The sequence below is a fragment of the Piliocolobus tephrosceles genome, chromosome 1, assembly GCF_002776525.5.
Source record: "Piliocolobus tephrosceles isolate RC106 chromosome 1, ASM277652v3, whole genome shotgun sequence".
Classification (NCBI taxonomy): domain Eukaryota; kingdom Metazoa; phylum Chordata; class Mammalia; order Primates; family Cercopithecidae; genus Piliocolobus; species Piliocolobus tephrosceles.
The window spans coordinates 4,086,792-4,114,287 of NC_045434.1; the positions used below are offsets into that span (position 1 = coordinate 4,086,792).

The 27,496-nt window shown below is 38.6% G+C and overlaps 1 protein-coding gene across 4 annotated transcripts in view; it reads right to left on the minus strand.

Annotated features, from left to right (window-relative positions):
* CATSPERE (catsper channel auxiliary subunit epsilon) overlaps positions 1 to 27,496 on the minus strand; it is a 162,296-nt gene that overhangs the window by 110,667 nt on the left and 24,133 nt on the right. For 2 of the 4 annotated variants that reach the window (XM_026455121.2, XM_026455119.2), the window contains exons 6-8: positions 22,725 to 22,749; positions 17,244 to 17,321; positions 7,437 to 7,543 (exon numbers count right to left, since the gene is read on the minus strand). The exons of 1 other annotated variant lie outside the window; for it this stretch is intronic. In XM_026455121.2, the coding sequence (XP_026310906.1) occupies positions 7,437 to 7,543; positions 17,244 to 17,321; positions 22,725 to 22,749 (210 nt within the window). The remainder of the gene's footprint in view (positions 1 to 7,436; positions 7,544 to 17,243; positions 17,322 to 22,724; positions 22,750 to 27,496) is intronic. One more of the 4 variants, XM_026455122.1, reaches the window with a different exon arrangement.

The window sequence follows — 27,496 nt, forward strand, 5'->3', positions numbered from 1 at the left end:
TGATGCAAAAAATTAAAGAGGACACAAAAAAGGAAAACATTCCATGTTCATGGATTGGAAGATTCAATATTGTTAAAATGTCCACACTACCCAAAGCAATCTACAGGTTCAATGCAACCCTTATCAAAATACCAAAGACATTCTTTACAGAAATAGGAAAAAAAAATCCTAGAATTTGTATGGAACCCACCAAAGACCCAGAATAGCCAAAGCTATTCTAAACAAAATGAACAAAACTGGAGGAATCACATTACCTGACTTCAAATTATACCACAGAGCTATAGTAACCAAAACAGCATGGTACTGGCATAAAAACAGACACATAGACCAATGGAACAGAACACAGAACCCAGAGTCAAATCAATACATCTACAGTGAACTCATTTTTGAGAAAGGTACTAAGTACATATATTGGGGAAAGGACAGTCTCTTCAAGAAATGGTGCTGGGGGCTAGGCGTGGTGGCTGACGCCTGTAATCCCAGCAATTTGGGAGGCCGAGGTGGTGGAGATCACCTGAGGTCAGGAGTTCAAGACCAGCCTGGCCAACATGGGGAAACCCCATCTCTACTAAAAAATACAAAAGTTACGTGGGCGTGGTGGGCACATGCTTATAATCCAAGCTACTTGGAGGCTGAGGCAGGAGAATCGCTTGAACATGGGAGGTGGAGGTTGCAGTGAGCTGAGATCATGCCATTGTACTCCAGCCTGGGTGATAAGAGTGAAACTTCTGTCTCAAAAAAAAAAAAAAAAAAAAAAAAAAAAGTGCTGGGAAAACTACATAACTACATATCAATATGCAGAAGAATGAAACTAGACCCCTATCTCTTGCCATATACAAAAAACAAGTGAATTAAAGACCTAAGTCTAAGATCTCCAACTGCATTTAGGAAACTCTCCAGAACATTGGAGTGGGCAAAGATTTCTTGAGCAATATCCCATAAGCACAGGCTACCAGAGCCAAAATGGACAAGTAGAATCACATAAAATTAAAAAGCTTCTGCAAAGTGAGACTCAAAAAAAAAGAAAAAGCTTCTGCACAGCAAGGGAAACAATCAAAAAATTGAAGAGACAACCCACAGAATGGGGGAAAATATTTGCAAACGACCCATCTGACAAGGGATTAATAACCAGAATACATAAAAAGCTCAAACAACACTATAGGAAAAATAAAATGGGCAAAAGATCTAAATAGACATTTCTTAGGTGAAGACATAAAAATGGCAAATAGGTATATGAAAAGGTGCTCAACATCACTGATCATTAGAGAAATGCAAATCAAAACTAGAATGAAATATCATCTCACCCAAGTTAAAATGGATTTCATCCAAAAGACAGGCAATAACAAATGCTGGAGAAAGGGAACCCCTGTACGGTGTGGGTGGGAATGTAAATCAGTATAACCACTATGGAGAAGAGTTTGGAAGTTCCTCAAAAAACTAAAAATAGAACTACCATATGATCTAGCAATCCCAGTGCTAGGTATATACCCCCAAAAAAGGAATTCAATATATTGAAGAGATACCTACTCCCATGTTGATTGCAGCACAATTCACAATAGTCAAGATTTGGAAACAACCTAAGTGTCCATCAACAGGCGAATGGATAAAGAAAATGTGGCACATATACACAATGGAGCACTATTTAGCCATAAAAAAGAATGAGATCCTGTCATTTGCAACAATATGGGTAGAACTGGAGGCCATTATGCTAAGTGAAATAAGCCAGGCACAAAAAGACAAACTTCACCATATTCTCACTTATTTGTGGGAGCTAAAAATTAAATCAATTGAACTCTTGGATACAGAGAGTAGAATGATGGTTGCCAGGGGTTGGAAAGAGTGGGGTGTGTGTGTGTGTGTGTGTGTGTGTGTGTGTGTGTGTGTGTGTGGTGGGGGGTTGTTGTGGAAGAGTGTAGGGATGGTTAATGAGTTCAAAAAAATAGAATAAGATGTGGTATTTGATATCACAACAGGGTGACTATAGTCAATAATAATTTAATTGGACGTTTAAAAATAACTAAAAGAGTATAATTAGATTGTAACACAAAGAATAAATGCTTAAGGTGATGGATACCCCACTTACCCTGATGTGATTATTATACATTTTATGCCTTCATCAAAATCTCATAAACCCCCAAAATATATATACCTACTATGTACCCACAAAAATTAAGGATAAAACAATTTAAAAACATAGTTTACCCATTACTAAGCAATGTATTATTTAATCTTTCTAGTGTTGCACTTTATAAATGGAATTACACTTTACCTTTCCTCTATGACTTGCTTTTATCATTCCATATTATGCTTGTGAGATTCATTCATATTGATTAGTGTTGTTTTGTATATTTTCATTGTTGCATAGTGTATACATTGTTAGCACGTTTACACCAGGGGTGTAAACCATGGATGGAGCTGGAAGCCATTACACTCAGCAAACTAATGCAGGAACAGAAAACCAAACACTGCATGTTCTCACTTGTAAGTGGGAGCTGAATGATGAGAACACATGGACACATGGTGGGGTGAGTGGGAACAACATATGCAGGGAACCTGCTGGTTGTGGGGAATGGGGAGAGGGAGAGCTTCAGGAAGAATAGCTAAGGGATACTGGGTGTAATACCTCGGTGATGGGATGATCTGTGCAGCAAACCACCATGGCACATGTTACCTATATAACAAACCGGCTGTGCCCCTCAACTTGAAAGCTGAAGAAAAAAAAATAAAGACCAGCTTGGGCAACAGGTGGAGACCCTGTCTTTACAGAAAGTGGAAAAATTGGCCAGGCATGGTGACACATGCCACTTGGGAGGCTGAGATGGGAGGATTGCTAGAGCCTAGGAGTTTGAGGTTGTGGTGAAGTGTGGTCATGCCACCGCACTCCAGCCTGGGTGACAGACTGAGACCCTGTCGAAAGAAAAGAAAGGAAAGAAAGGAAAGAAAGGAAAGAAAGGAAGAAAGGAAGAAAGGAAGAAAGGAAGAAAGGAAGAAAGGAAGAAAGAAAGAAAGAAAGAAAGAAAGAAAGAAAGAAAGAAAGAAAGAAAGAAAGAAAGAAAGAAAGAAAGAAAGAAAGAAAAGAGACTAAGCCAATCTACTGGTTGAACCGCAGGTGATTTTGTTGTGGTAGAAACCGGTGAGCGCCACTGAAAAGCACTGCCTTGTCTTTGCTAGCCTCACATTGTATAGGCTGGAAAAGCCAGATTTTTTTCCTAGTCTCTCTCGTAGCTAGAATTGGCCATATAACCCACTGTGGCCAATGAGATATACAAGGACATCTAAGAAATTATTTTCTTTTCCTTTTTCTTTCTCTTTTTGATATAGGGTCTCATCGCCACCCAGGTTGAAGTGTAGCCGCCCAATCATAGCTTACTGCAGCCTCAAACTCCTGGGCTTGGGCATTCTTCCTACCTCAGCCTCCCCAGTAGCTAAGACTACCGGTGTGTGCCACCATGCCCGGCTAATTTTTGTATTTTGTGCATACAGGCATGGTTTTGCCATGTTGCCCATGCTGGTCTCGAACTCCTGAGCTCAGGTAATCCGCCCACCTCAGCCTCCCAGTGCTGGGATTACAGGCATGTGCCACTGCACCCAGAGCAGTTACTTTCTTTCCTGACAAAACGATAGCACCATTAAGGAAAAGGTCCTCTTTGCTACGTTGGCCACTCACTGTCACCCGCCTTTCTCACACTGAGTGAAGACTTGTGCTGTTAGAGCTTCAGCAGCCATCTTGTGACCATGAGGCCACAGATGAGGCCAACACTGAGGATGGTGGAGAAGAAGGTGGAAAAATCCTAGGGCCTTAACCACTGGCTACTTCTAGGCTTCTTTTTAAGCAGCAGAATTTTTTGTTGTTGTTGTTAAACCATTATTAATCAAGTTTTCTGTTACTTACAGTTAAACCAATAGTAATAGGCATGTTTGGTTTCTTCATTATACATTTCTCCATGAGTGGAAATTAAAGTCTCTTTCGTCTTCTTTTTTGCAATTGCAAACAATGCTGCTACAAATATTATTTTACACATCTCCTCAGGCAACTGTGCATGGGTTTCTCTAGGGTATATAATGGTATTGAGCTTGTAACCATGGGGGATGTGCATCTTTAACTTTGCCTGATAATGTAAAATTCTTTCAAATTGGTTGTGCCAGTTTACCCTTCCATCAGCAATCCACATTAGTGTTCCATTGTTGCGTATCCTCACCAATGACTTTCTAAAACTTTAATATATTTATCAATCTGGTATATGTAAAATGGATCTCATTGGGCTATTAATATTTTCCTTTGATTACTAATGAGGCTGAACATCAGGTCATATATTCATTAATGAGCTGAATTTATCAAATGTTTACTTGCATAGTTTGAGTAACTTTCGAATTGTAGAAATCCTTCACTATCCTGAGACAATAAAGATATTCTATATTTCTAAATTTTTTCAGTTTAGCCTTTCATATGTACATATTTAATTCATCTGAGATTATTTTTACATATAGTATGAGGTTAAAAATTTTTTATTTCATTTTTTACTAAGCCGAAGAAAGCAGGAAGTAAAAAAACATTTTGAAACAAAGCTTTATTTTGTCCCTATTGAGATGATCATCTAATTTTACTCCTTTAAGCTATTAATGTAATAAATTACATTAAAACATTTAAAAATATTATACACAACTTGAACTTCTGGTATAAATAAACTTGATCATATATCATATATTTTTCATATATATTACTGGATCTATGTATTTATTTATTTAGAGACAAGGTCTCACTCTATTACCTAGGCTGGAGTAGAGTGGTAAGATCATAGCTCACTGTGGCCTCAAATTCCCGGGCTTGGGCAATCCTCCTGCCTCAGCCTTCCAAGTAGCTAGGACTACAAGTGCATGCCACTACACTTGGCTAATTTTTAATTTTTGTATAGAGATAGGGTCTCTCTCTGTTCCCCAGACTGGTCTGAAACTCCTGGCCTCAAGCAACCCTCCTGCCTTGGCCTCCCCAAAGTGCTGGGATTAAAGGCGTGAGCCACTATGCCTGGCCTATTGCTAAATTTATTTGATAATATTTTATTCAGGATTTGGCATCTACATTCATGAATAAGATCAGCTTATGATTACGATTTTCCTTTCTTACATAGCTCTTGCCTGAATTTTGGGTATGCTAATGACTTCATCTCACTGTTTAGGATTGGAATTATCTGTGCTAGTGCTCTCTTCTCCTCAATGATTGTTAAATAATAATTGTTTCTTTTCAGTTAAAACATTACTCAAGTTCTATATGTATTTTTTGGGTCAACTTTGACGATTGACGTTTTTCTAGAATTTTTCCTTAGGTGCTGTGGAATTGGGGCCCACTGAATAATGCTGCTTGGCTCTCTGGATTCAACCCCTTCCTAGGGATGTGTATGGACACATTTTCCACCTTGGCAGGGGTCCCGGGTCCAGAGGACGTAAAACTCCTGGGTCTCTGTGTGTGCCTGAGTGGCTGCTCTGCCGAGACTCCACACGGCTCTGTGTATTGGACCCAAGGCCCTGGTGGCATGGGCTCATAAGGGCATCGCCTGATCGTGCGTTGCAGAGATCCATGGGAGAAGTGTGGTACTGGCATAAGGATGAATATGTAGGGCAATGGAATAGAATTTAAAAATCCAGAAATATACTGTCACATTCACTCTTAACTGACTTTCAACAAGAGTGCCAAAACAATTCAATGGGGGAAACGACAGTCTTTTCAGCAAATTCTGCTGGGATAACTAGATCTCCAGATATAAAAGAATTCATTTGGACCCCCACCGCAAAATGAACTCACTGCAAATACAGACCAAATACAAACTCAAAATAGACCAAAGACTTCAATGTAAGAGCTAACACTGTAATACTCATAGGAAGAAAAATAGTGTGGTACTTTGTCACTTTGGATTTGGCAACGGTTTCTTTGATATGACACCCAAAGCACACAGAACCAAAGGAAAAAATAAGTAATTAGGAATTCATAAAAATGTAAACTTTGTGCTTTAAGGATATCATGAAGAACCTAAAAAGACAATTCACAGAATGGGAGAAAATCCTTGTAAATCATATGTTTGATAAAGAACTGGTATCTAGAATATAAAGAACTCTTAGGGCCAGGTGCGTTGGCTCACAAGTAAGGTAATTATTTACCCAACTCTTGGTGAATCAGTGAGTGAGGGCGATCATCGTGATGGTGGCTTAAATCAAGAAATTAATGTTGCCAAATTGTTAAGAAACACCTCCTACCATCACACAGTTCAAAACTCAACAATCACAAATATGGTGGCTCTCTGAGCGCTTTTCTACAGCATTGTTTATCGTCATGTCATAGTCTTGTCTACTTTACAAATTTTTATTTTACGGTTGTTTGTATTCATCCATCCATTCATTCATTTTCTAACCTGCTTATTCCAGTTCAGGGCTGTGGTTGGCCAGAGCCCATTCTGACAGCTCAGGGCTCAAGGCAGGAGCCTACCCTGGACAGGACGCGATCCCATTGCAGGGCACACCGACATTCACACCCACACTCACTCCAACGGCGACCACACAGACACACCAACGAACTTCAAGTGCACAGCTTTGGGATGTGGGAGGAAACCAGAATACCTGGAGGAAACTCACGCAGACACAGGGAGAGCATGCAAACTCCACACAGCAGTGGCCCCAACAGGGAATCGAGTTTTTTCTAACCAATGTTATAATGAACATTATTCGAGGACCTGCTGTTTGTCATTTCCTATGTTTGGAATTCTCCCCCAGTTGGCTAGGTTTTCTTCTTTTCAATAATGCAGATGTCACCTTTTTAGGAAAGTCCTCCCTGACTCCCTCTCCTCCAGGCCAGAGTTGGTGCACCCTCTTTGTGCTCCTCTGCATCCTGGCCTCACTCCTATATAATGTCTGTTTCTTGTTTGTCTCTCGCACTAAATGAAAGATTATTGAAGGCAGGTACTTTATCCTTTAGTTAAAAGCACCTTGCCCTGTGTCTAGGTGCTTAATAGACTAAGGAAGTCTGTCTATACCTCGTGATAACCTACTAACTTTAACAGTAATGTATCTTGCCTCTCAGGTAGAATGTGTAGGGGGTGTGTGTGTGTGTGTGTGTGTGTGTGTGTGTGTGTTTGTACGGGTACTGGACACCACCAGGGTTGACTTTTATAAACCAGCAGGACACATTTTGAGATATTTCCAGGATTTGCCACCAATCCGAATGAGGCTCTTGGATTGAGGATTAGGTATGGACACACTGTAAAACTCTAATCCAAGAGTCTAGCATTTTCTAAGTTAGTAATTAGTTCTGATTATCAATTTTTTTGTGTTTTATAAAAGAAGGCACTTGAAAATAACATATAAGACATATTCCATTAAGTGCTACTAGGATTTTAAAATCTAGTTTAAGTTTTCATAGTTCTATATTTAAGATTTAAAAAATTAAATACCCCTTTTTCATTTTCTCTTTTGCTAAATAGGCTTTTCTCTTCAGAATTGTATGTATGACAGGCTTCTGTCCCAACGTGGCCATCTGTGTGCTGAGTACTATGGAATTCTGTAAAAACAAAATAAAATTTCATTTTTTATTATTTTCATAGCTAAAGTAATTTGATATGACATCATGATATATTGAATTTGTTATTGTGGTTAAGATATTGTTTACATTTGTAAATTTACTGTGTGCTCAAGATTCAGCTTTGTTCTTTCCACCTTATAGCCTCCTCCCCATGCAAACTTAATGAATTACAAATAAGTCACAATACAGTTTCCAACTCATCAAAATCTCTACACACAATCAGAATCCTGAATGAACTGAAACTATGGGAATACTTAAATAAATAACCCTAGTTTTAATCTCAATGAAATACACAGTAGAGTTTCTACAACTCATCTGTTAGAATTCTTTCTACATGAGCCTGCCTTTGAAATGATACATTCTTTCAAGGAAGGTTTCAAACGATAGATATCTGGAGGCTTTAAGAAAAATGCTCTTAGAAATCAGATCGATCTGAAAAGCTCCCTTTTTCTCATGATACATAAGGAGAAGGGGAATTGAGTTGGAATTATTCCTAGTAAGGTACTTTTAGAACAGAAGCAACTGTTTTACTATGGGAAATTTCTAGAATTAAAAAATCAGATGATGAGGGCTAGTCTAGAATTTTATCCTAATCCTCTAATACTGCTTTTGTTCAACTTTCTAAAAACATGGCATCCACTCACGAAGGAACCTTTAAGATTGTTATCATGAGTGGCAGTAAGGAGGGATTCGAGGGGCGAAGGGATTATCTGATAGTAGAACCCATTGTGGGAAGTAGGAATAATGGTCAGGGAAGGCCTTTCCTGAAGAATACTCATTTCATGATTTTTTTTTTTTTTTGAGACAGAGTTTTGCTCTGTTGCCCAGGCTAGAATGCAATGGCACAGTCTTGGCTCACTGCAACCTCCACCTCCTGGGTTCAAGCGATTCTGCTACCTCAGCCTCCCAAGTAGCTGAGATTATAGGCATGCACCATCATGCCCCACTAATTTTTTTTAATATTTAGTAGAGACAGGGTTTCACTACGTTGGTCAGACTAGTCTCGAACTCCTGACCTCAGGTGATCCACCTGCCTCTGCTTCCCAAAATGCTGGGATTACAGGCATGAGCCACTGCACCCAGCCTATTTGATGATTTTTATAGAGAAATATAGGTTTGCCTAATAAATAATAACAGATATTTTAATTTTGTTTCTGAAAATCATATTTACTATTCAGAATTTTAAATACAACTACCTTTGGTATAACTGCTGAGGAAAGAGTAAATGAAACATTCTTAATGTAGCAAAGAGTAAGATGGAAGTAAAATATAATAAATAACACATACAAGAAGATGGTAGGAAAAATATCAAGAAAAAGTTAATATAATCATATAAACAAGCTTAAAAATATATTTTCTTGATTAAGAAAGTAATTCATGGTCATTAAAGATAATTTTATAAATATGGAAAAAATTAACACATAAAAATTATCAAAAAGGCAAAAACCACATTAGTGTTTTCTTCAGATTTACCAAGTACAGGCTACTGTTTGATATTCATGTTCGGTCTATAAACATCATTTTCAATGTCTGCATAATTTTTCACTGAGTGAATTACCATCATTTGCTTAACACTCCTGTATTGGACATTTTGGTGGTTTTATTTTCTTCACTATTGGTAATATTATTGCTAGGAACATCATCAGATACACAGTCTTTTCTATGGTTAGGACTATTTCTTTTGATAAGATTCTTGGAAGTGTGATTGCTGGGTCAAAAGTTATAAAACTTTAAAAACTCTTTTAGGCTGGGCGCAGTGGTTCAACGCCTGTAATCCCAGCACTTTGGGAGGCCAAAGTAGGTGGATCACCTAAGGTCAAGAGTTTAAGGCCAGTCTAGCCAACATGGTGAAACTCTGCCTCTACTAAAAATACAAAAAATAGCTGGGCCTGGCAGCAGGCTCCTGTAGTCCCAGCTACTCGGGAGGCTGAGGCAGGAGAATCACCTGAACTCAGGAGGTGGAGGTTGCAGTGAGTTAATATCATGCCACTGCACTCCAGCCTGGGCAACAGAGAGACTCTGTCTCCAAAAAAAAAAAAAAAAAAAAAAAAAACCATAAACTTTTTAGCCTGGCATGGTGGTGGGCACCTATAGTCCCAGCTACTCAGGAGGCTGAGGCAGGAGGATCATGTGAGCCCAAGAGTTTGAGGCTACAGTGAGCTATAATCACACTACTGCACTCCAGCCTGGGTAACAGAGTGAGAACCCCTCTCTAAAAACAAACAAAGAAACAAACAAACAAAACTCTCTTGATACATATTGCCAAAATAATTTCTAAAATAATTATACCAATTTATGTTATTACTAGTGATCTATGACAGAACAAGTTTCATTATATTACTGCTAATGTTTGTGTTGTTATTATTACTATTATTATTTGAGATAAGGTCTTACTCTGTCACCCAGGCTAGAGCGCAGTGGCTCAATCACAGCTCACTGCAACCTCTGCCTTTCAGGCTCAAGCAATCTTCCCACCTCAGCCTCCCGAATAGCTGTGACAAGTGTGTGCCACCACGTCTGGCTAATTTTGGTACTTTTTGTACAGATGGGGTTTTGCTATGTTGCCCAGACTGGTCTTGAACTCCTGGGCTCAAGTAATCTTCCTGCCTCAGCCTTCCAAAGTGCTGGGATTATAGATGGGAGATACCATGCTTGGTATTATTATTTTTAATAGTATTATTATTATGATATTATTATTTTAAAATAGTATTTTAAAATATACTAAATAGTATTTCAAAATATTATAATAGTATTGCTATTAAAAATAATAATCGTATTAAAAATAGGATTATTATTTTTAATAGTATTTTTCTAGTTATATCATCAACATATGGCTACACATGTTGCTAAATTTAATAAACATAGTTCTGTCGATCTTACCTGATTTTTTAGCAGCATTTGATACACGGGATGAATCGTCCCATTTGAAACACTCTAACTTGGCTTGGTTATCACGCCCTCCTGCTCTATTAGTGGTTCCCAGGGTCTGGCCTTAGGCCCCACTCTCTTCTCAGAGTATATTCTCTTTCTACGTGATCTCATTTCACTAACATGGCTTCAAATATCATCCAATTTCTGTACAACTCATCAAATTGTAAGTCAGATCCCAAACTGTATATCTAGTTCTAGATTGAGGATCTAATTAGATTTTTAATTGTGACTTCCGGTTGTCTCAGAAACACTTCAAACCAGTATGTTCAAAACTACACTACGGCCTTGAGGCTTTGCCTCTCAAACCTGCATTTATAAATATTTGTTGAACAAATAATAAAAAAATCTCACCACCCAGAGGAGAGTATGTACCTTTCATGAGACGGCTGTGATAAGAGAATTCTAACAGAAGGAACAACAGTACAAAGTCCCTGAGGTGGGAGAGGAGTTACTATGCTTGAGGAATTGACAGGAAAGTGATGGCTCGTGGATAGTAGAAGGGGGAGACTAGTAAGCAGATAAAGTCAGAGAAGAGACAGGCAAGGGCTACATCATGCTAAGCATTGTATGCTTTGCAAAATAGGTTAGATTTTATTCTTAGTACAATGGCCACACATTGAAGAGATTTTAACTTTATTTTATTTTAATTATTTTATTTTAAATTATTGTATTTCAAAAGTGTTTGACTCACAAGAAGTTTCCAAGTACCCCTTCCCCAGCTTTTCCCAATGGGAATAGTTGACACAATCCTAACGCACTGTCAAAACTAGGAAATTGATGCTGATACAACATTATTAACTCGGGTACAGACCTTATTCAGATATCACCAACTTTTCCAGGCACTCTTTCATTTATTTATTTAGCATAGTTCTATAAGACTTCATCACATGTGTAGATTCATGTAATTACCCCCACAACCAGAACACAAGAGTGAATACATCACATAGAAGAAACTCCGTCATGTTACCACTTAAGATTCACAACTGTCCACATATCCTAACCCCTGAAAACCACTTATCTATTCTCTATTACTACAATCTGTTACCTCTAAAATGTTCTATAAATGGAATCATACAGTATTCAACACTTTGAAAGTGGCTATTTAGCTCAGCATCCATCCAAGTTGTTGGGTGTTATCAATAGTTAATTTCTGAAATGTTAAGAGCTAAATGATAAAACTCTTAGAAGAAAACATAGGGAAAAATATTCAGGACATTGGATCTGGCAATGATTTCTTGGATATGACACCAAAATCCCAGGAAACAAAATGAAAAATACCTTTCATTAAAATTAAAAACTTCTGTGCCTTAAAAGTCCCTATGAACAGAAGAAAAAGATAATCCACAGGATAAAAGAAAATATTTTCAAATCACATATCTGATAAAACATTAATATCCAGAATATACAGAAAACTTAAACCGGAGCAATAAAAAATAACACCAAACAACCTAATTAAAAAATGAGTCTGGGAGCAAAGGGATCAATTTGCTCCACTCACTATAGCCATATACACCATTGGAGGACCTGAGGTTATACTCAACCCACCTGCAGCTTCCACCAGTGGAGCCTGCATGCATTTTTTATCTGGAGGCCTAGGGATCCACCTGCCCTGCCCGCCACTGCCAGTGCCCATGCACACCATCTGAGGGCCTGAGGATGGTCCTGACCTGTCCACTGCCACCACCACCAGTGCCCCAGCGTGCTGTCTGAGGACCTGGGGATAGATCCACCCTGCTTGTTGCAAGTGGCACCCAGAAGCACCATTGCAGTCATGAGGATAAGCCAGACCTGCCTATCTCCACCTTCACCAGTGCCCACACGCATCATTCAGAAGCCTAGGGGTCAACTCACCCCAAATGCCGCTGCCAGTGTATATGCGTGTTGTCTAGGGGCCGGCAGATTGATCTGCCCCACCTGCTACTACTGACACTCACATATACCCTCCAGGGGCCTGGGAATTGTTCTGCCCTGCCTGACACCACTGGCACCTATGTATGCCTTTCGGGCGCCTGAGAATAGACCTGTCCTGCCCATCACTGCCACCATGTGGATTTACTGAAGACCTTGGGACTTGCCTGCCCAACCTTCCACTGGCACTGGCACCCACATGTGTGTGCCACGTGGAGGCCTGGGGATTGGTCAATTCAGTCAACCACTGCAATTGCTGGCACTCATGTGCTGCATGGGGGCTGAAGGGTTGGCCTGCTGCTGCTACTGCCACTGCTTTTGCAATGAATGCTGCCAAGGGGCCTGAGGATCTGACACCCATCTGGCCCACTGCTGCCACTGCCAGCACTCAAGCAAACCACCTTCATAGCTTTTAAAGTCTTAGCTATAAAATGTTTGCCCAGATCAATGTCCTAAAGCATTTCCTCTGTTTTCTTCTAGTAGTTTTATAGTTTCATGTCTTACCTTTAAGTCTTTAATTTATTTTGAGTTGATATATATATAGTGAGAGAAAAAGGTTTAATTTCATCCTTCTGTACATGGATATTCAGTTTTCCCAGCATAATTTATTGAAGAGGGCATCCTTTCCCCAATGTATGTTCTTGGGGCCCTTGTAAAAAATTAGTTGGCTGTAAATATGTGGATTTATTTCTGGATTCTCTATTCTATCAGTCTATGTTTTTATAACAATACCATGCTGTTTTTTACTATAGCTTTGTACTATATTTAAAGTCAGGTTGTGTATGCCCCTAGCTCCGAAGATTGTGGAAACCCCAATCTACAGATTCATAAAGTCAAATAATTCCAAGTAAATATTTTTTTTAATTCACATTTAGATACATCATAGTAAAACTGCAGAAAACAAAAGACAAAGAGAAAAATCTCAAAAGCAGCCAGAGGAGAAAAGATGGATTGCTTACTTACTCAACACCTCTTGTAAGCTGTAGTACCCCACTTTTTAATTGAGTCAATTCTGGCAACACACTTCACACATTTATAACCTGACAGAATCTCACATTGACTCTAGCATCATCAACTCAAGCATCATTTTCCCTTCTCTGTCAAGGCCTGTCTATCCCTGCATCTTGGCTGCCCGTGGAAACCTATTCTGCATTTAGAGATGCACAACCTGGAAGTACTAGGAGTTAACAAGCCAGGGAGAAACCTCTGACTATTGGAGGATGGGAACGTTTCTTCTCCTCTGTGAGGCAACTCTGAGGCATTTTCTGTTCTTCTGTTGGACAATTTAAAAACACATTCCACATGGCTTCTTGGAGGGGCTCAGCGAGATTATGCTCTAGTGGTCCACAGCAGTGATAGCCTAAAAATTGTATCTCCCTCCTTTCCTGGCACACCTTTCCTGGTCCTCCACTCTTATTCCTGGCATCACCTCCAAAAATAAACTACAAGCACACTTCTGAGGAGCCCGGGTTAAGACAGTTTCGAAGGAGTAACAGGCAGAAAGATGGTTTCCTAACAGCAACAGTGGAAGTAAGGAGCTGGTGAAACAGTATCTGATGAAACTGAAGAGAGTTGCCAGTTAGAAATAATATACAATAGGCAGAACAAATATAAAGCAAATCTAAGAATATATTGTGTCTATATTAGATGAAAACGAACTTAATGCTCTAATTAAAGACATATAATGCCAGTCAAGATAAAAAACAGAAACAAAAACTCAACTTTAGAGTGTTTATAAGACACATATTAAAAATACATCTGGTTTGAGTCGGTGTTTGAAAAAAGCTGTAAGGATACAGGAAGCTGAAAGTGAAAGCAGGAAAAATATATACCCACATACAAATATTCACCCCCCCAAATCTGGTTTAGCTATATCAGAAAAACACATTGTAAAACAAAGCATTTTTAAAGATAAAGGTGGTCATCACTTCATTTCATCATTGTGGATGATTGATCAAAACTGTAGTTTCAAAATAATCCCTTCAAACTGCTCATGTGAAACAAAAGTCCTGATTTGGTTGTGGCAGCCATCTTGGAGGCAGTGACACCTAATTAGAGACCAAAAACATGAGTAGAAGTTACCAAGATGAAGAAAATGGATGGGTGGCTGGTATGCAGGGAACAGCATAAGCCAAAACATAGATGCATGAAACAGCAGGTGTGTGTTAGGAGATAGCAGAGTCCAGTGGCCGGAGGGAAGACATCTGTAGAGAGCTGAGGCCAGAGAAGAGGGGCAGAGGCAGATAAGTTTTTGTATGTCACATTAAGAGCCTAAGAGTTAAGAGTCTATGCTGTTGCTAATGGAGAGCCATAGAAAGGATTTAATAAAATCACATCATCATGGATAAATGTGCAGATGAAAAGAAAGTAAAGTATTATGAATGCACTAAATAACATTAAAAGATGCATATTCACTTAAAATGATTAGAAATTAAGCCAACAGTCATACTTAAAGTGTTTAATTACCATTAATTTATTTTATTCCCTCTAAAGTTGATTACCAGATGAAACAATTGGTTGTGTATCCTTCTGATTTATCAATCCTTTCCTTGGGAATTTGACTACCATGAGATAGGATAACATGCTATTAAAAAATCAGACAGCTCTTGACTCATTAAAATGTAAACAGTCCCACAGGAAATTAACAGTCAGCTAATTCCTCATTTTAGATTTTTTAAAATACATTTTAATTGTAACAGAAGACAAAATTTAAATCTTGAAAGGTAAATTTGTAACAAAAAGAAAGGATTTATTCACAGTGTTGCATCTTTAGAAAATTCATTTATCTCCAAGTGATAAAGGATTCAATAAGTGATGAGACATTTTTGAAAGAAGGCTTTGATAAGGATGCTCAAAGAACATCTCTAAAGCACCTTAATGTTCAGCCCCTTCATGAATGAGGAGGTTAATAGAAAATATGCCCTATACACCAATAACAGAGAAGCAGACCACCAAATCATGAGGAACTCCCATTCACAATTGCTACAAAGAGAATAAAATATCTAGGAACACAACTTACAAGGGACGTGAGGGACCTCTTCAAGAACTACAAACCACTGCTCAAGGAAATAAGAAGAGGCAAACAAATGGAAAAAAATTCCATGCTTATGGATAGGAAGAATCAATGTCGTGAAAATGGTCATACTGCTGGAAGTAATTTATAGATTCAGTGCTATTCCCATCAAGCTACCATTGACTTTCTTCACAGAACTAGAAAAAAACTACTTTAAATTTCATATGGAACCAAAACAGAGCCTGAATGGCCAAGACGATCCTAATCAAAAAGAATAAAGCTAGAGGCATCACACTACCTGACTTGAAATTATACTACAAGGCTACAGTAACCAAAACAGCATGGTACTGGTAACAAAACAGTTATATAGACCAATGGAACAGAACAGAGGCCTCAGAAATAACGCCACACATTTACAACCATCTGATCTTCAACAAACCTGACAAAAACAAGCAATGGGGAAAGGATCCCCTATTTAATAAATGATGCCAGGAAAACTGGCTAGCCTTATTCAGAAAACAGAAACTGGACCCCTTCCTTAAACCTCATACAAAAATTAACTCAAGATGGATTAAAGACTTAAATGTAAAACCTGAAACCATAAAAGCCCTAGAAGAAAACCTAGGCAATATCATTAAGGATATAGGCATGGGCAAAGATTTCATGACTAAAACACCAAAAGCAATTGCAACAAAAGACAAAATTGACAAATGGGATCTAATTACACTAAAGAGCTTCTGCACAGCAAAAGAAACTATCATCAGAGTGAAAAGGCAACCTACAGAATGAGAGAAAACTTTTGCAATCTATCCATCTGACAAAAGTCTAATATCCAGAATCTACAAGGAACTTAAACAAATTTACAATTAAAAAAAAAAACTTCATCGAAAAGTGGGCAAAGGATATGAACAGGCACTTCTCAAAAGAAAACATTTATGCAGCCAGCAAGCATATGAAAAGAAGCTCATCATCACTGGTCATTAGAGAAATGCAAACCAAAACCATAATGAGATACTATCTCGCACCAGTTAGAATGGCCACCACTAAAAAGTCTGGAAACAACAGATGCTAGTGAGGATGCAGAGAAACAGGAACGTTTTTACACTGTTGATGGGAGTATAAATTAGTTCAACCACTGTGGAAGGCACTGTGGCGATTCCTCAAATGCCCATCAATGATAGACTGGATAAAGAAAATGTGGCACATATATACCATGGAATACTATGCAGTCATAAAAAAGGATGAGTTCATGTCCTTTGCAGGGACATAGATGAAACTGGAAACCATCATCTTCAGCAAACTAACACAGGAACAGAAAACCAAACACTGTATGTTCTTACTCATAAGTGGGAGTTGAACAATGAGAACACATGAACACAGGGAGGGGAACATCACACACCAGGGCCTGTTGAAGGATGAGCGGAAAGGGGAGGGACAGCATTTGGCCAAATACCTAATGCATATGGGGTTTAAAACCTAGAGGATGGGTTAATAGGTGCAGCAAACTACTATGGCACATGTATACCTACGTAACAAACGTACACATTCTGTATGTGTATCCCATAACTTAGAGTAAAATTAAAAAATAAATAAAAAGAAAATATGAAGAATGTTCAATTAGAGTTCTAAAGAAAGGTTTACTATTGTAGAGATGGAGCATAAGTTCAAAACCACTATAATGGCTAAACTAAAAGGTATCATGCAAATGTATTTAGTTAGGTGTGGGCAGCTTAAAATCCTGTCTATTGATTATAAATTATTCACAGTCCCTACAAAAGAAAGACAGCATTCTGTTCTTACTATGACGATACTAATGTTTCCACCTACTATTGAAGGTTTTTCTGCACTCCCGAGCAACTCATCAGGATCAGCATTTTCTGGATCATATGCCCATACACTGATAATCTAGAAAATAAAATTTGTTTGCAATTCTTTACATTTTGTACAGATTTCATTTTTAGTTGTGGCAAAACATAACCATAAACACATTTTTTATTTAAAAATTTTTGATTATCCCACTTTTAAAAATAAAAAGCAAAAGTGCTTTACATAGGTAAAGGATGTCAACTGAAGGACATATGAAGGAAGAATTAATACAATGCCTGTACACCCCTTAAGTATGTAATGTTGAAATGTCATATGAACGCTTACGGGTATTTTTTGAGACGGAGTTTTGCTCTTGTTGCTCAGGCTGGAGTGCAATGGCGGTATCTCGGCTCACTGCAACCTCTGCCTCCCAGTTCAGGTGATTCTCCTGCCTCAGCCTTCCTAGTAGCTGGGATTACAGGTGCCTGCTACCACGCCTGGTTAATTTTTTGTATTTTTAGTAGAGACAGAGTTCACCATGTTGGCCAGGCTGGTCTCAAACTACTGACCTCAGGTGATCGACCTGCCTTGGCCTCCCAAATTTCTGGGATTATAGGCATGAGCTACCGTGCCTGGCCTATTTTTCTGTTCCTTTGCTTTTCTTTTTTTTGAGACAGAGTCTTGCTCTGTCGCCTAGGCTGGAGTGCAGTAGTGCAATCTCAGCTCACTGCAACCTCTGCCTCCTGGGTTCAAGCAATTCTCCTGCCTCAGCCTCCTGAGTAGCTGGGATTACAGGCACTCACCACCATGCCTGGCTAATTTTTGTATTTTTAGTAGAGACGGGGTTTCACCATGTTGGCCAAGCTGGTCTCGAACTCCTGACCTCAGGTGATTCGCCTGCCTCGGCCTCCCAAAGTGCTGGGATTACAGACATGAGCCACCATGCCTAGCCTATCTTTCTTTATAGCCATAAATAGACACGGCAACCTCACCCCCACTCACATACGTTTTATAAAAATGAAATCACCCTATACATGTTATTTGTAACTTAACATTTGTGACTCGATGCGAGGCCAGTTCAATAGATACAGAACTGTTTTCTTTCTTATTTTTTCTTGAATATTTATTCATATACTTAAAAATTATGTTAAAAATACAGCAAAAGCTGACTCTCCCACCCTGTACTCCACCACTCAATTCCCATAAATCCATCTGCACTCCATAGGTATTATTAGTAAGTTCTTGCTTAGATTCCTATACAATGTTTTTGTATAACCAACAGATACATCATTTTCATCCCTTTTACAAAATGCTAGGATGCTAAACATATTTTTTCTGAATCTTTTGTTCATCATCTAAAGTTATTTTAGAGATCTTTATATATTTCATTGATTTTTCAGTTGGATATTATTCTAAATTATGGAGGAACCACAATTTATTTAACCAGTAACCTACTGATCAACGTTGGTTTCTCCCTTGCCATTATAATCAATCAAGGAGACAATGAGCAGCTTTGTACAACTTTGAGCATATTGCTAGGGCACATGCCTAAAAGTGTAATTGTTGAGTCATGGGGTAAACACATTTTAATTTTCATAGATACTGATAAACTGCTCTCCGCAGCAGTTGTACCAATAGGGTCTCTCAGGAGTGATGTATGAGAGTTCTTCTTCCCTCATGTTCTTTCCCAACATCAGGTTTTGTCATACATTCAATTATTGCCAGTCTGATGGGTGAAAAATGGTATTGTGGTATCATTGTTCAAAAAACTTCATTTATTTATTTTTATTTGAGATGGAGTTTTGCTCTGTCGCCCAGGCTGGAGTGCAATGGTGCAATCTCACCTCACTGCAACCTCCACCTCCCAGGTTCAAGCGATTTTCTGGCCTTGGCTTCCCGAGTAGCTGGGATTACAGGTGCCCACCACCGTGCTCAGCTAATTTTTGTATTTTTAGTAGAGACGGGGTTTTGCCATGTTGGCCAGGCTGGTTTCGAACTCCTGACCTCAGGTGATTTGCCTGCCTCGGCCTCCCAAAGTGCTGGGATTACAGGCATGGGCCACCACACCCAGCCTGGTACTGCAGTATAGTTTAAATCTGCACATCTCTTATTTTGAGAAAGTTTGAGCTTCTTTCCATATGTTCAAGTTCCACTTGTATTTCATTTGCTCATTTTTTTGTTGCTGTTGTTGGATTTTTTCTCTTTTAACGGTTTATTTGAAATATTTTTTATATATTAAGAAGACATTGATTTGTTTACTTTAATCAGTTGTATTTTTCCACCTGTATTCCATTTTCTTTGGAGTTTATGATAATTTTTGGCCATGTTATCTGTCATTTACTTATCTTCTAGCTTTATGGAGTAAAAATTATCATATATTTTGGTTTGTCTTCTGCATTTTGTGATATAGTTAGAAAGGTCTCCAATGATCAGGTTGTAAGAGAATTCTTCCATGTTTTCTTTGTTACTGGATTTATTGTATTTACATATTCAATGTAAAATTATTTCGAATTTATTTTGGTGTACTATGTAAGGTATAACTCCAATCTTTGCTTTTTATTAAGTAAGTATGGCTACCCAGTTATCCCAATATCATTTATTGACTAGTCCATCTTCTCCCCAGGGATGTGAGATGCTACTTTCATTGCTTAGTAAAGACCTAACTGTGTTTTGGTTATTTCTGGATTCTTACGCTTTTCTATTCATCTTGACTGCCTTTTCGAGAGTTAGTATCTCACACGTTAAACATGAAGGCTTCACTGTGTATTTGAATGCCTGCATGACCAGAACCCTATCCCTGTTCTTATTCAGTGTTTTTCTGAACACTGTTTGTTTTTCTTTAATCCACAGGAATTCTGGAAACATCCTGTCTAGTTCTGAAAAAGTGTATTTTTTTCATTAAGATAGCATTGCATTGATAAATTCAGGAAAATTTCATATCTTTATGTTGCAGAGCACATTTATTAAGGAAATAGTGTGCCTTTCCTTCAGGAGAGTTCTACAGTTTTTGTCATATAGGTGTCAGGCATATTATTAAGTAAAATTCCCATGTGAGACATTGACAAATGGAGAGAATTCTCTTTGCTTTGGTACTCTTTCAGATTCAAATCAGATACACCAGCTCACACATTAGTCAAAAGTCCAACTGGTTTCACCTCATCCCAGCCAAGTCTATCCATCCATCATTGGCCAGTTTGCTCTTCTGTCCTACCTCCAACCTTAGCAAGTGGTCCTAAGTAGGAAAGCATTCTTTGGCTTTTGTTCACCTAGCAAGGACTCATTCTTCTGGTATGTAACACCTTTAGATTTCATTTTACTCACAGCGCTTTGAGTCCGAAGGATTTTAAAATTTTATCATGTGATTTCTTTTTTAAAGCAGGAGTGAAGGTGTTTTGTGTCCTTTACTATCTGCCTGGAGGTCTTAATTATTTAGTTTAAACGATTGGTTTCTTTTTTGACCCATGGATACAGAAATGTTTAAATTCCCCAACATGGGGATTTTCTAGGTAATTTTGTTACTGATCTTTTTTTTTTTTTTTTTTTGTTACTGATTTCACACGCCTGAGTATAAATCAAAACCCAGCAAGGTCATGGAAATGGGTTTTGCAATCACTTCTGCCTCGGCTCTAGGTGTTTGACTGCTTGCAAAATTATATTTGTATTTATTTCTTGGCTGTAGGTTCTTCAATCTCTTGGGCTGTTAAATTAGGATGTGCACCTGAAATCTGGGTAATCCCTTATCTGTTTACAGCCCCCAAAAGAGGTGTATCATTTCTTTGCAATTATCCTAAGACAGTCAGTAGAGCTTTACCAGTCCCCATTTTACAGACATTTATACATTTTAAATATTTTATTATTATTATTATTAAGACGGAATCTCGCTCTACCACCATGTGGGAGTGCAGTGGCGCGATCTCGGCTCACTGCAACCTCTGACTCCCTGGTTCAAGTGATTCTCCTGCCTCTGCCTCCTGAGTAGCTGGGACTACAGGCACACGCCACCACGCTGAGACAATGTTTGTATTTTTAGTAGAGACTGGGTTTCACCATGTTGGCCAGGATGGTCTCGATCTCCTGACCTTGAGATCTGCCTGCCTCAGCCTCCCAAAGTCCTGGGATTACAGGTGTGAGCCACCGCTCCCGGCCAAGACATTTTCTAAACCCTAACTTCATATAGGGAGGTTAGTTTCAGCTCCCTTGACTCTCATAGGCCGAAACTTTCATTCCCACTCCCATAAAATCATTAAAACATCACCCCTTTTCCACTATTTTTAATTATAAAATAAAACAAAAAAGGAATAATATTCATTTGTATGTTTAGTTATATGTTTTCTAGAAAGCTCACATTCTGTTCTAATTCAATCTTGAAACTCTGACTTTGAGTTCCTTAATTATTTCTGACCACCAGGAAATTCCTTTTCTTGCTTATAAATTCCATATGCACACCTGCACCTGTATTAATGTAAAGGTCTGTGAGTGTGTGCGCAAGCAGTGTACACACATATATTTTCTATAGGCATTTCTATGCATTTTGAGTGAGAAGGAGGTTATTCTGCATTATTTGAGTCTGTAATATATATTCTACTTCTGTCAGTTCTCCTATATTTTCTATGTATCTTAAAATTCCTAAATTACCGATAATATTATTTCTTGCTTTTGAGCGTTGTTATAGTTGTAACCTCAAAAAATAATTCAGTAATATCAGTGGGATTTAGAGTAGGAGTAGTTATGGGCACTGAGCTCACTCAAAGATAAACACAATTTATCTTGTTTTACTACTTCTTTTCTTCCAGTAAGTTGCTGCTTTTAGAGACTTATAATATCTCTATAGAGGTGTAATTTCCAAATATTATTTAATCTTATTTCAGTTTTCAACATTTTGAATATGTCTTTCCATCATACTTCTAATCATCCTCTATTCCAGAATTTTGAAACTTTTTGATCTTAGGACCCCCTTCATCCTTTTAAAAATTATTACGAATCCTACAAGGCTTTTGTTTTATGTGGTTTAGATCCACCAGTATTTACCATATAACAAATTAAATGTGAGAACATTTAAAGATATTTAGTTTCAAAACTATGGTACATCTATTATATGTTAATTAACATTTTTATGAAAAATAACTATTTTTCAAAGGAAAAATATTAGTAAGAATGGATGCTTAATATTTTAAAAACCATCTTTAATATTTGTATTAATAAAAGACAGCTGGATAATCATCTCTGCTCCTTCAGGCAAGTTGTTGGTAAAAATCATCTTGGTAAAAGTAAAAGGGGGGGAAATCCATCCTTATGCAGACAGGTGGCTGGAAAAGGGTGAACCTCATGGGCCTCCTGAATGGGTCTTACAGAAAGAGACACACCTTGAGTACCACTACTCTAAGCAAATATCGTTGCAAAATTAGTTTGAAAAATTCCTCATCTGGTAAATATGGAAGATAAGAGAGAAACAATATAGTAGTGATATATGAAGGCTATACAAAATTTAAAAAAATATTTTACCTGGGTTAAGTTGTTAAAGAATTGTCTGCGTGGAAAAAGAGGAAACATATTTTAGTTAACAGCCCATTAAACTTTAGTTTGAATATTCTACTTTCAAGATACATGTTTCTAAACCTTTGCATATTCTCTTTATATTTCATTACAGTATATAAAATTAAAGGCTAAATGTAAAAACCAAAAAATCACGTATGTCTATTTATTTATCAATATTGCTACTGATTCTCATTTGTCATCAGAGAAGTCTGAGTGGCTTAAATCTGCATGCTTCCTTAACACTGCAACTTCACAGAATCAAAACTTCATGACTAATCTTCTTTAAAATGTTGATATTGTCATTCTACATAAAAAACCCTACAGTCTTTACACGTTATAATTTATGTCAAACAGAAAATTGTCTTTTAGCATGACAAATCCTTCCCTCACCAGCCCTGAAAGGAGTAACAGGCCAGACCTGGTGGCTCACACCTGTAATCCCAGCACTTTGGGAGCTCGAAGCGGGAGGACTGCGTGAGCCCAGGAGTTTGAGACCAGCTTGGGACATATAGTGAGACCCTGTCTCTATTTTTAATTATAAAATAAAACAAAAAGGGACTAATATTCACTTGTATGTTTAGTTGTATGTTTTCTAGAAAGTTTTTTTTTCACTGTAAAGTTACCTACATATTTTTAGCATATGTCAACTCTAAAAGTCAGTGCCTCGTGACTATGTCCTTCCGTTTGCTGATTACTGCAGTGTCTAGTACATTATTATGCACAAAACAAAATGAAAATGCTTTGGGAATCAGTAAATGAGCATGCAGTGAGTTTCTGAGACCGTACAATGAATATTCTATTTCATGTGTTCAATCTGATACGTTAGAAAGCTGCTGAAAACAGCTACGGTAAATCTTAATAGGTAAACTGTGCCCAGAGTTCAACACAGTCCAAGGTTGATTAAAACGACCCCGGCTCCAGGGCTGATACCTTCTGCCTTGTGTTATGCTTACTTGTCACAGGCACAGGAAAGAAGAATTGAGTCACCGAGTGAGTTACCAGTGTATCTGGAAGGAAAATTTGAAGGCAAAAGGAAATACTTGTAGATAATAAAAGAAAGGCTTTGGTATTAATACAGTAACCTCGTAGAGAAGGAATCAGTATCAGCTGACATCAAAGTGACAGCCTTGATTTCCATGGAAGACAATATTAGCAGCATTCTGCTGGGTCTTTATCAGTTTTCTTGGCTTTCTTGAGTTAGTGCACAGGCTGAAGTGTAGAGTTGAGAATAAGACTGAAGAGAAAACCCTGGATTGAACTGATATTTAAGGTAAAGACAGATGACAAAAAGCCAAAGAAAAAGACGGTAAAAAAAAAAACCATTATGGAAGTAGAACATAGTGGTATTAGAGGGTGAAGGAATGAAAGAGTTTCAAAAAGAAAGTGATTCTCAGAATTAAATGTGGTATAGAAATTATTACAGTAAGAGGATCAAAACAATCCCATTGAATTTGGCAATTACCTTCAGTGACTTTGCCATAGCAGTTTCAGTAGATAGCTAGATAGTAGGGGGATACAGTGATGAAACAGAAAAATGTCACAGTGAACTTGGGAAGACTAGTTTCAGCACAACTTCATGGATCCTTTTCCCTTTTTATTCTCTATTCTAATCCTAGAGAGACAGAGAAAGAAGAAAGCAAGAGAGTTTGGATGCTAACATGATACTTGTTCATGAATTCTTTCTAGCATCAGAACTCCGGTTTGGGGGCAGAGTCAATAGGTGTCGAGAGCCTGGGAAAAGAGGCAATGCTTAGAAGGGTCCTGTACTCTACAGTATTTATCTTTAAATTCTTAACAAATTTATCTTTGACATTATGTTTTGTAAGCGAAGTGTGATGAGACAATGAAGCATGCACCGGGGACATGGGGTTTTGGCATTCACACAGTCCCGCCTTCTGCTGCCTCTCTGCCTCCCTGGGATGGATTATTTACCCCGATTCCCCTCCATGCTCTGGCACCTTGGGTCCTGACCAGCCTTCCCCTCCTTAACCTGTCCCACAAGCTGCTTCTGTCTTTGACCTGGGTGAGGGCCTAGGCTCAGGTGTTGGGGGATTGTCGGGGTAAGGCAAATGCACGCTGCAGTGTCTTGGAGTAAGGCACGGCAGCGGCTGTCCCATACCTGACTGGCAGCACCATGGCATGATGATGGTGATGACGGCATGGCTTACTCATCTTGGCAGGAGTAAACCTCTTGCCTCCCTCTAATCCAGGTATCTAGCATAGCCCAGTGTAGAGGCTGCAATACCCTTGGGGGTTGTCCATCTGCCATGGGTTGAGGTGGGAGGCCCATGAAGGGAAGATACGTGGCTTGACTACTTCAGATCCCTCTACTGGCTGAGCATGACGTGCAGGTCTATTGAGAAGGGAAATCTGGCAGTTGGTGGGCTGTGCACTACGAGAGTGGGCACCTGGCCCACGAGTACGCCACATCCTGAATCACCCACCAGGTGACTGTGAGGGTCTGCATCTGATCCATGAGTAGTCTACGTGCTGAACCACCCACCAGGTGACTACAAGGGTCTGTACTTGGCCCAGGAGTACTCCACAAGCTGAATCACCCACCAGGTGACTAGGAGGGTCTGCACCTGGTCCATGAGTATTCCTTGTCTAAGAGAGCATGACGTTAAATCGCAAATAAAAAACACCATGAAAGGTAATGAGAGTGACTATAGGAGGAGAAAAAGCTTTAAATTTGATATCTTTAACAGTATTTTCCCCGTGCTTTTTGAGCAAGAGACCCCAACTTTCATTTTACACCAGGCCCCACAAATTTATGAGCCAATTTTGGATGTAATGATGCAGAAGTGGCACAGGAGTACAGTAATTACCTCTAGGTAAAAGGATTTTAGGGATTACAAAATGTAGACACTGGCGTGGCATGGTGGCTCCCAGTGCTTTCAGAGGCCAAGGCAGGAGGATTGCTTGAGGCCAAGAGCTTGGGACTAGCTTGGGCAACAAAGTGAAACCCTGTCTGTACAGAAAAAAAAAAAAAAAAAAAAAAAAATGGTGGAGCACAGTGGTGTGTGCCTGCAGTCCCAGGTATTCAGGAGTTTGAGCCTAAGAGTTTGAAGTTGCATGAGCTATGATGGCACCACTGCACTCCAGCCTGGGTGACAGGACAAGATCCTATTTCAAAAAAAAAAAAAAAAAAAATTTCGACACGGATAATGAGATAATTAGTGAACTGAATGAAACATTTAAAAAATAACTAAGAATGAATCACAATAAGACAGAAAGATGGAAAAATACGACAAGATTTTAAGAGTCAGGAAGGACAGAATTAAAAGGTGACATACATTTCTCTTAGGAAAATTTAGAAAGAAAAAAAAAGAATGAGGGAGAACAAATATTTAAAAAGATAGGCCAGGCACAGTCACTCATGCCTGTAATCCCAGCACTTTGGGAGGCTGAGGTGGGTAGATCATCAAAGGTCAGGAGTTCGAGACCAGCCTGGCCAACATGATGAAACCCCATCTCTACTAAAAATACGAAAATTAGCCAGGTATGGTGGCGGGTGCCTGTAATTCCAGCTACTAGGGAGGCTGAGGCAGGAGAATCACTTGAACCCATGAGGCAGAAGTTGCAGTGAGCTGAGATCATGCCACCTTTCTCCAGCCTGGGCGACAGAGCGAGACTCCGTCTCAAAAAAGAAAAAAGGCAATGCGAATTTTCGAGAATTGATGAAATACACCAATATTCAGATTCAGGAACTGTAATACATCTCAAAAGAGATATACAATAGTAAAACACCAAAGATAAGGCAAGATCTTAAAACAACCACACAGAAAATATAGATTACCTAAAAAGGAAAAACCATTTGAAAGACAGCCGACTTATCAACTGAAGTTGGAGCCAGACACAAGAAAAAATAATTTTAAAGCATTGAGAGAAAATAGCAAGCAACCTAAAATCATATTCCCAGAGAAATGATTTTTCCAGAGTGAGGATAAAATAAAGATATTTTCAGAGGCATGAATACTGAGAAATTTAATCACTCAGAAATCTTCCCTAAAGGAACCCTGAAAGGATATATTTCAGGAAGAGCAAGTAATATGAGAAAACATGTCTGAGAATATAAGCATCGTTGAGCAAAGAAATGATAGGTCTGTGGATAAATCCGAATAAATATTGACTGAAAAATGTCCAATTTGAAGGATAAACAACTAGAAAGTACCAAAATGATGGTAAGGAGTAAGCCATAAACCAGGAAGGGAATATTTGGAGGTAAAATTCCTGTCAATTCTAGAGTTTGCAACACCAATTACAATTTCATCAAAAACATAAAAATCTTTAAAATAAATGTAACAGAAGATGCATAAGACTGCTCATCTGAAGCCCACATGGTTGTACCATTTTGCACTCCCACCAGTAATGAAAGACAGTTGTTACTGGTTCATGTCCTCACCAGAAGTGGGTGTTATCAGTGTTTTTCTCCTTCAGTATTGTGTTGGCTATTCGGAGCCTTTTGCTTCTCCATATACACTCTAGGATGCGTTTATTCATATTTATAAAGTAACTTGCTGGGATTTTGATTGGGATTGCACTGAATGTAGAAATCAAGTTGGGAAGAGTTGGAGTGGGGTGGGTACTTCTACTATCACTTGTCAAGATTTAAAAAATACAGTTATAGTAATAAGGATAATGTAGTTTTGTTCAAGTATGGACAAATACATCAGCTGAACAGAATAGCCAGCCCAGAAAAACACCCATGCATATATGGAAAATTGATACATGAAAGA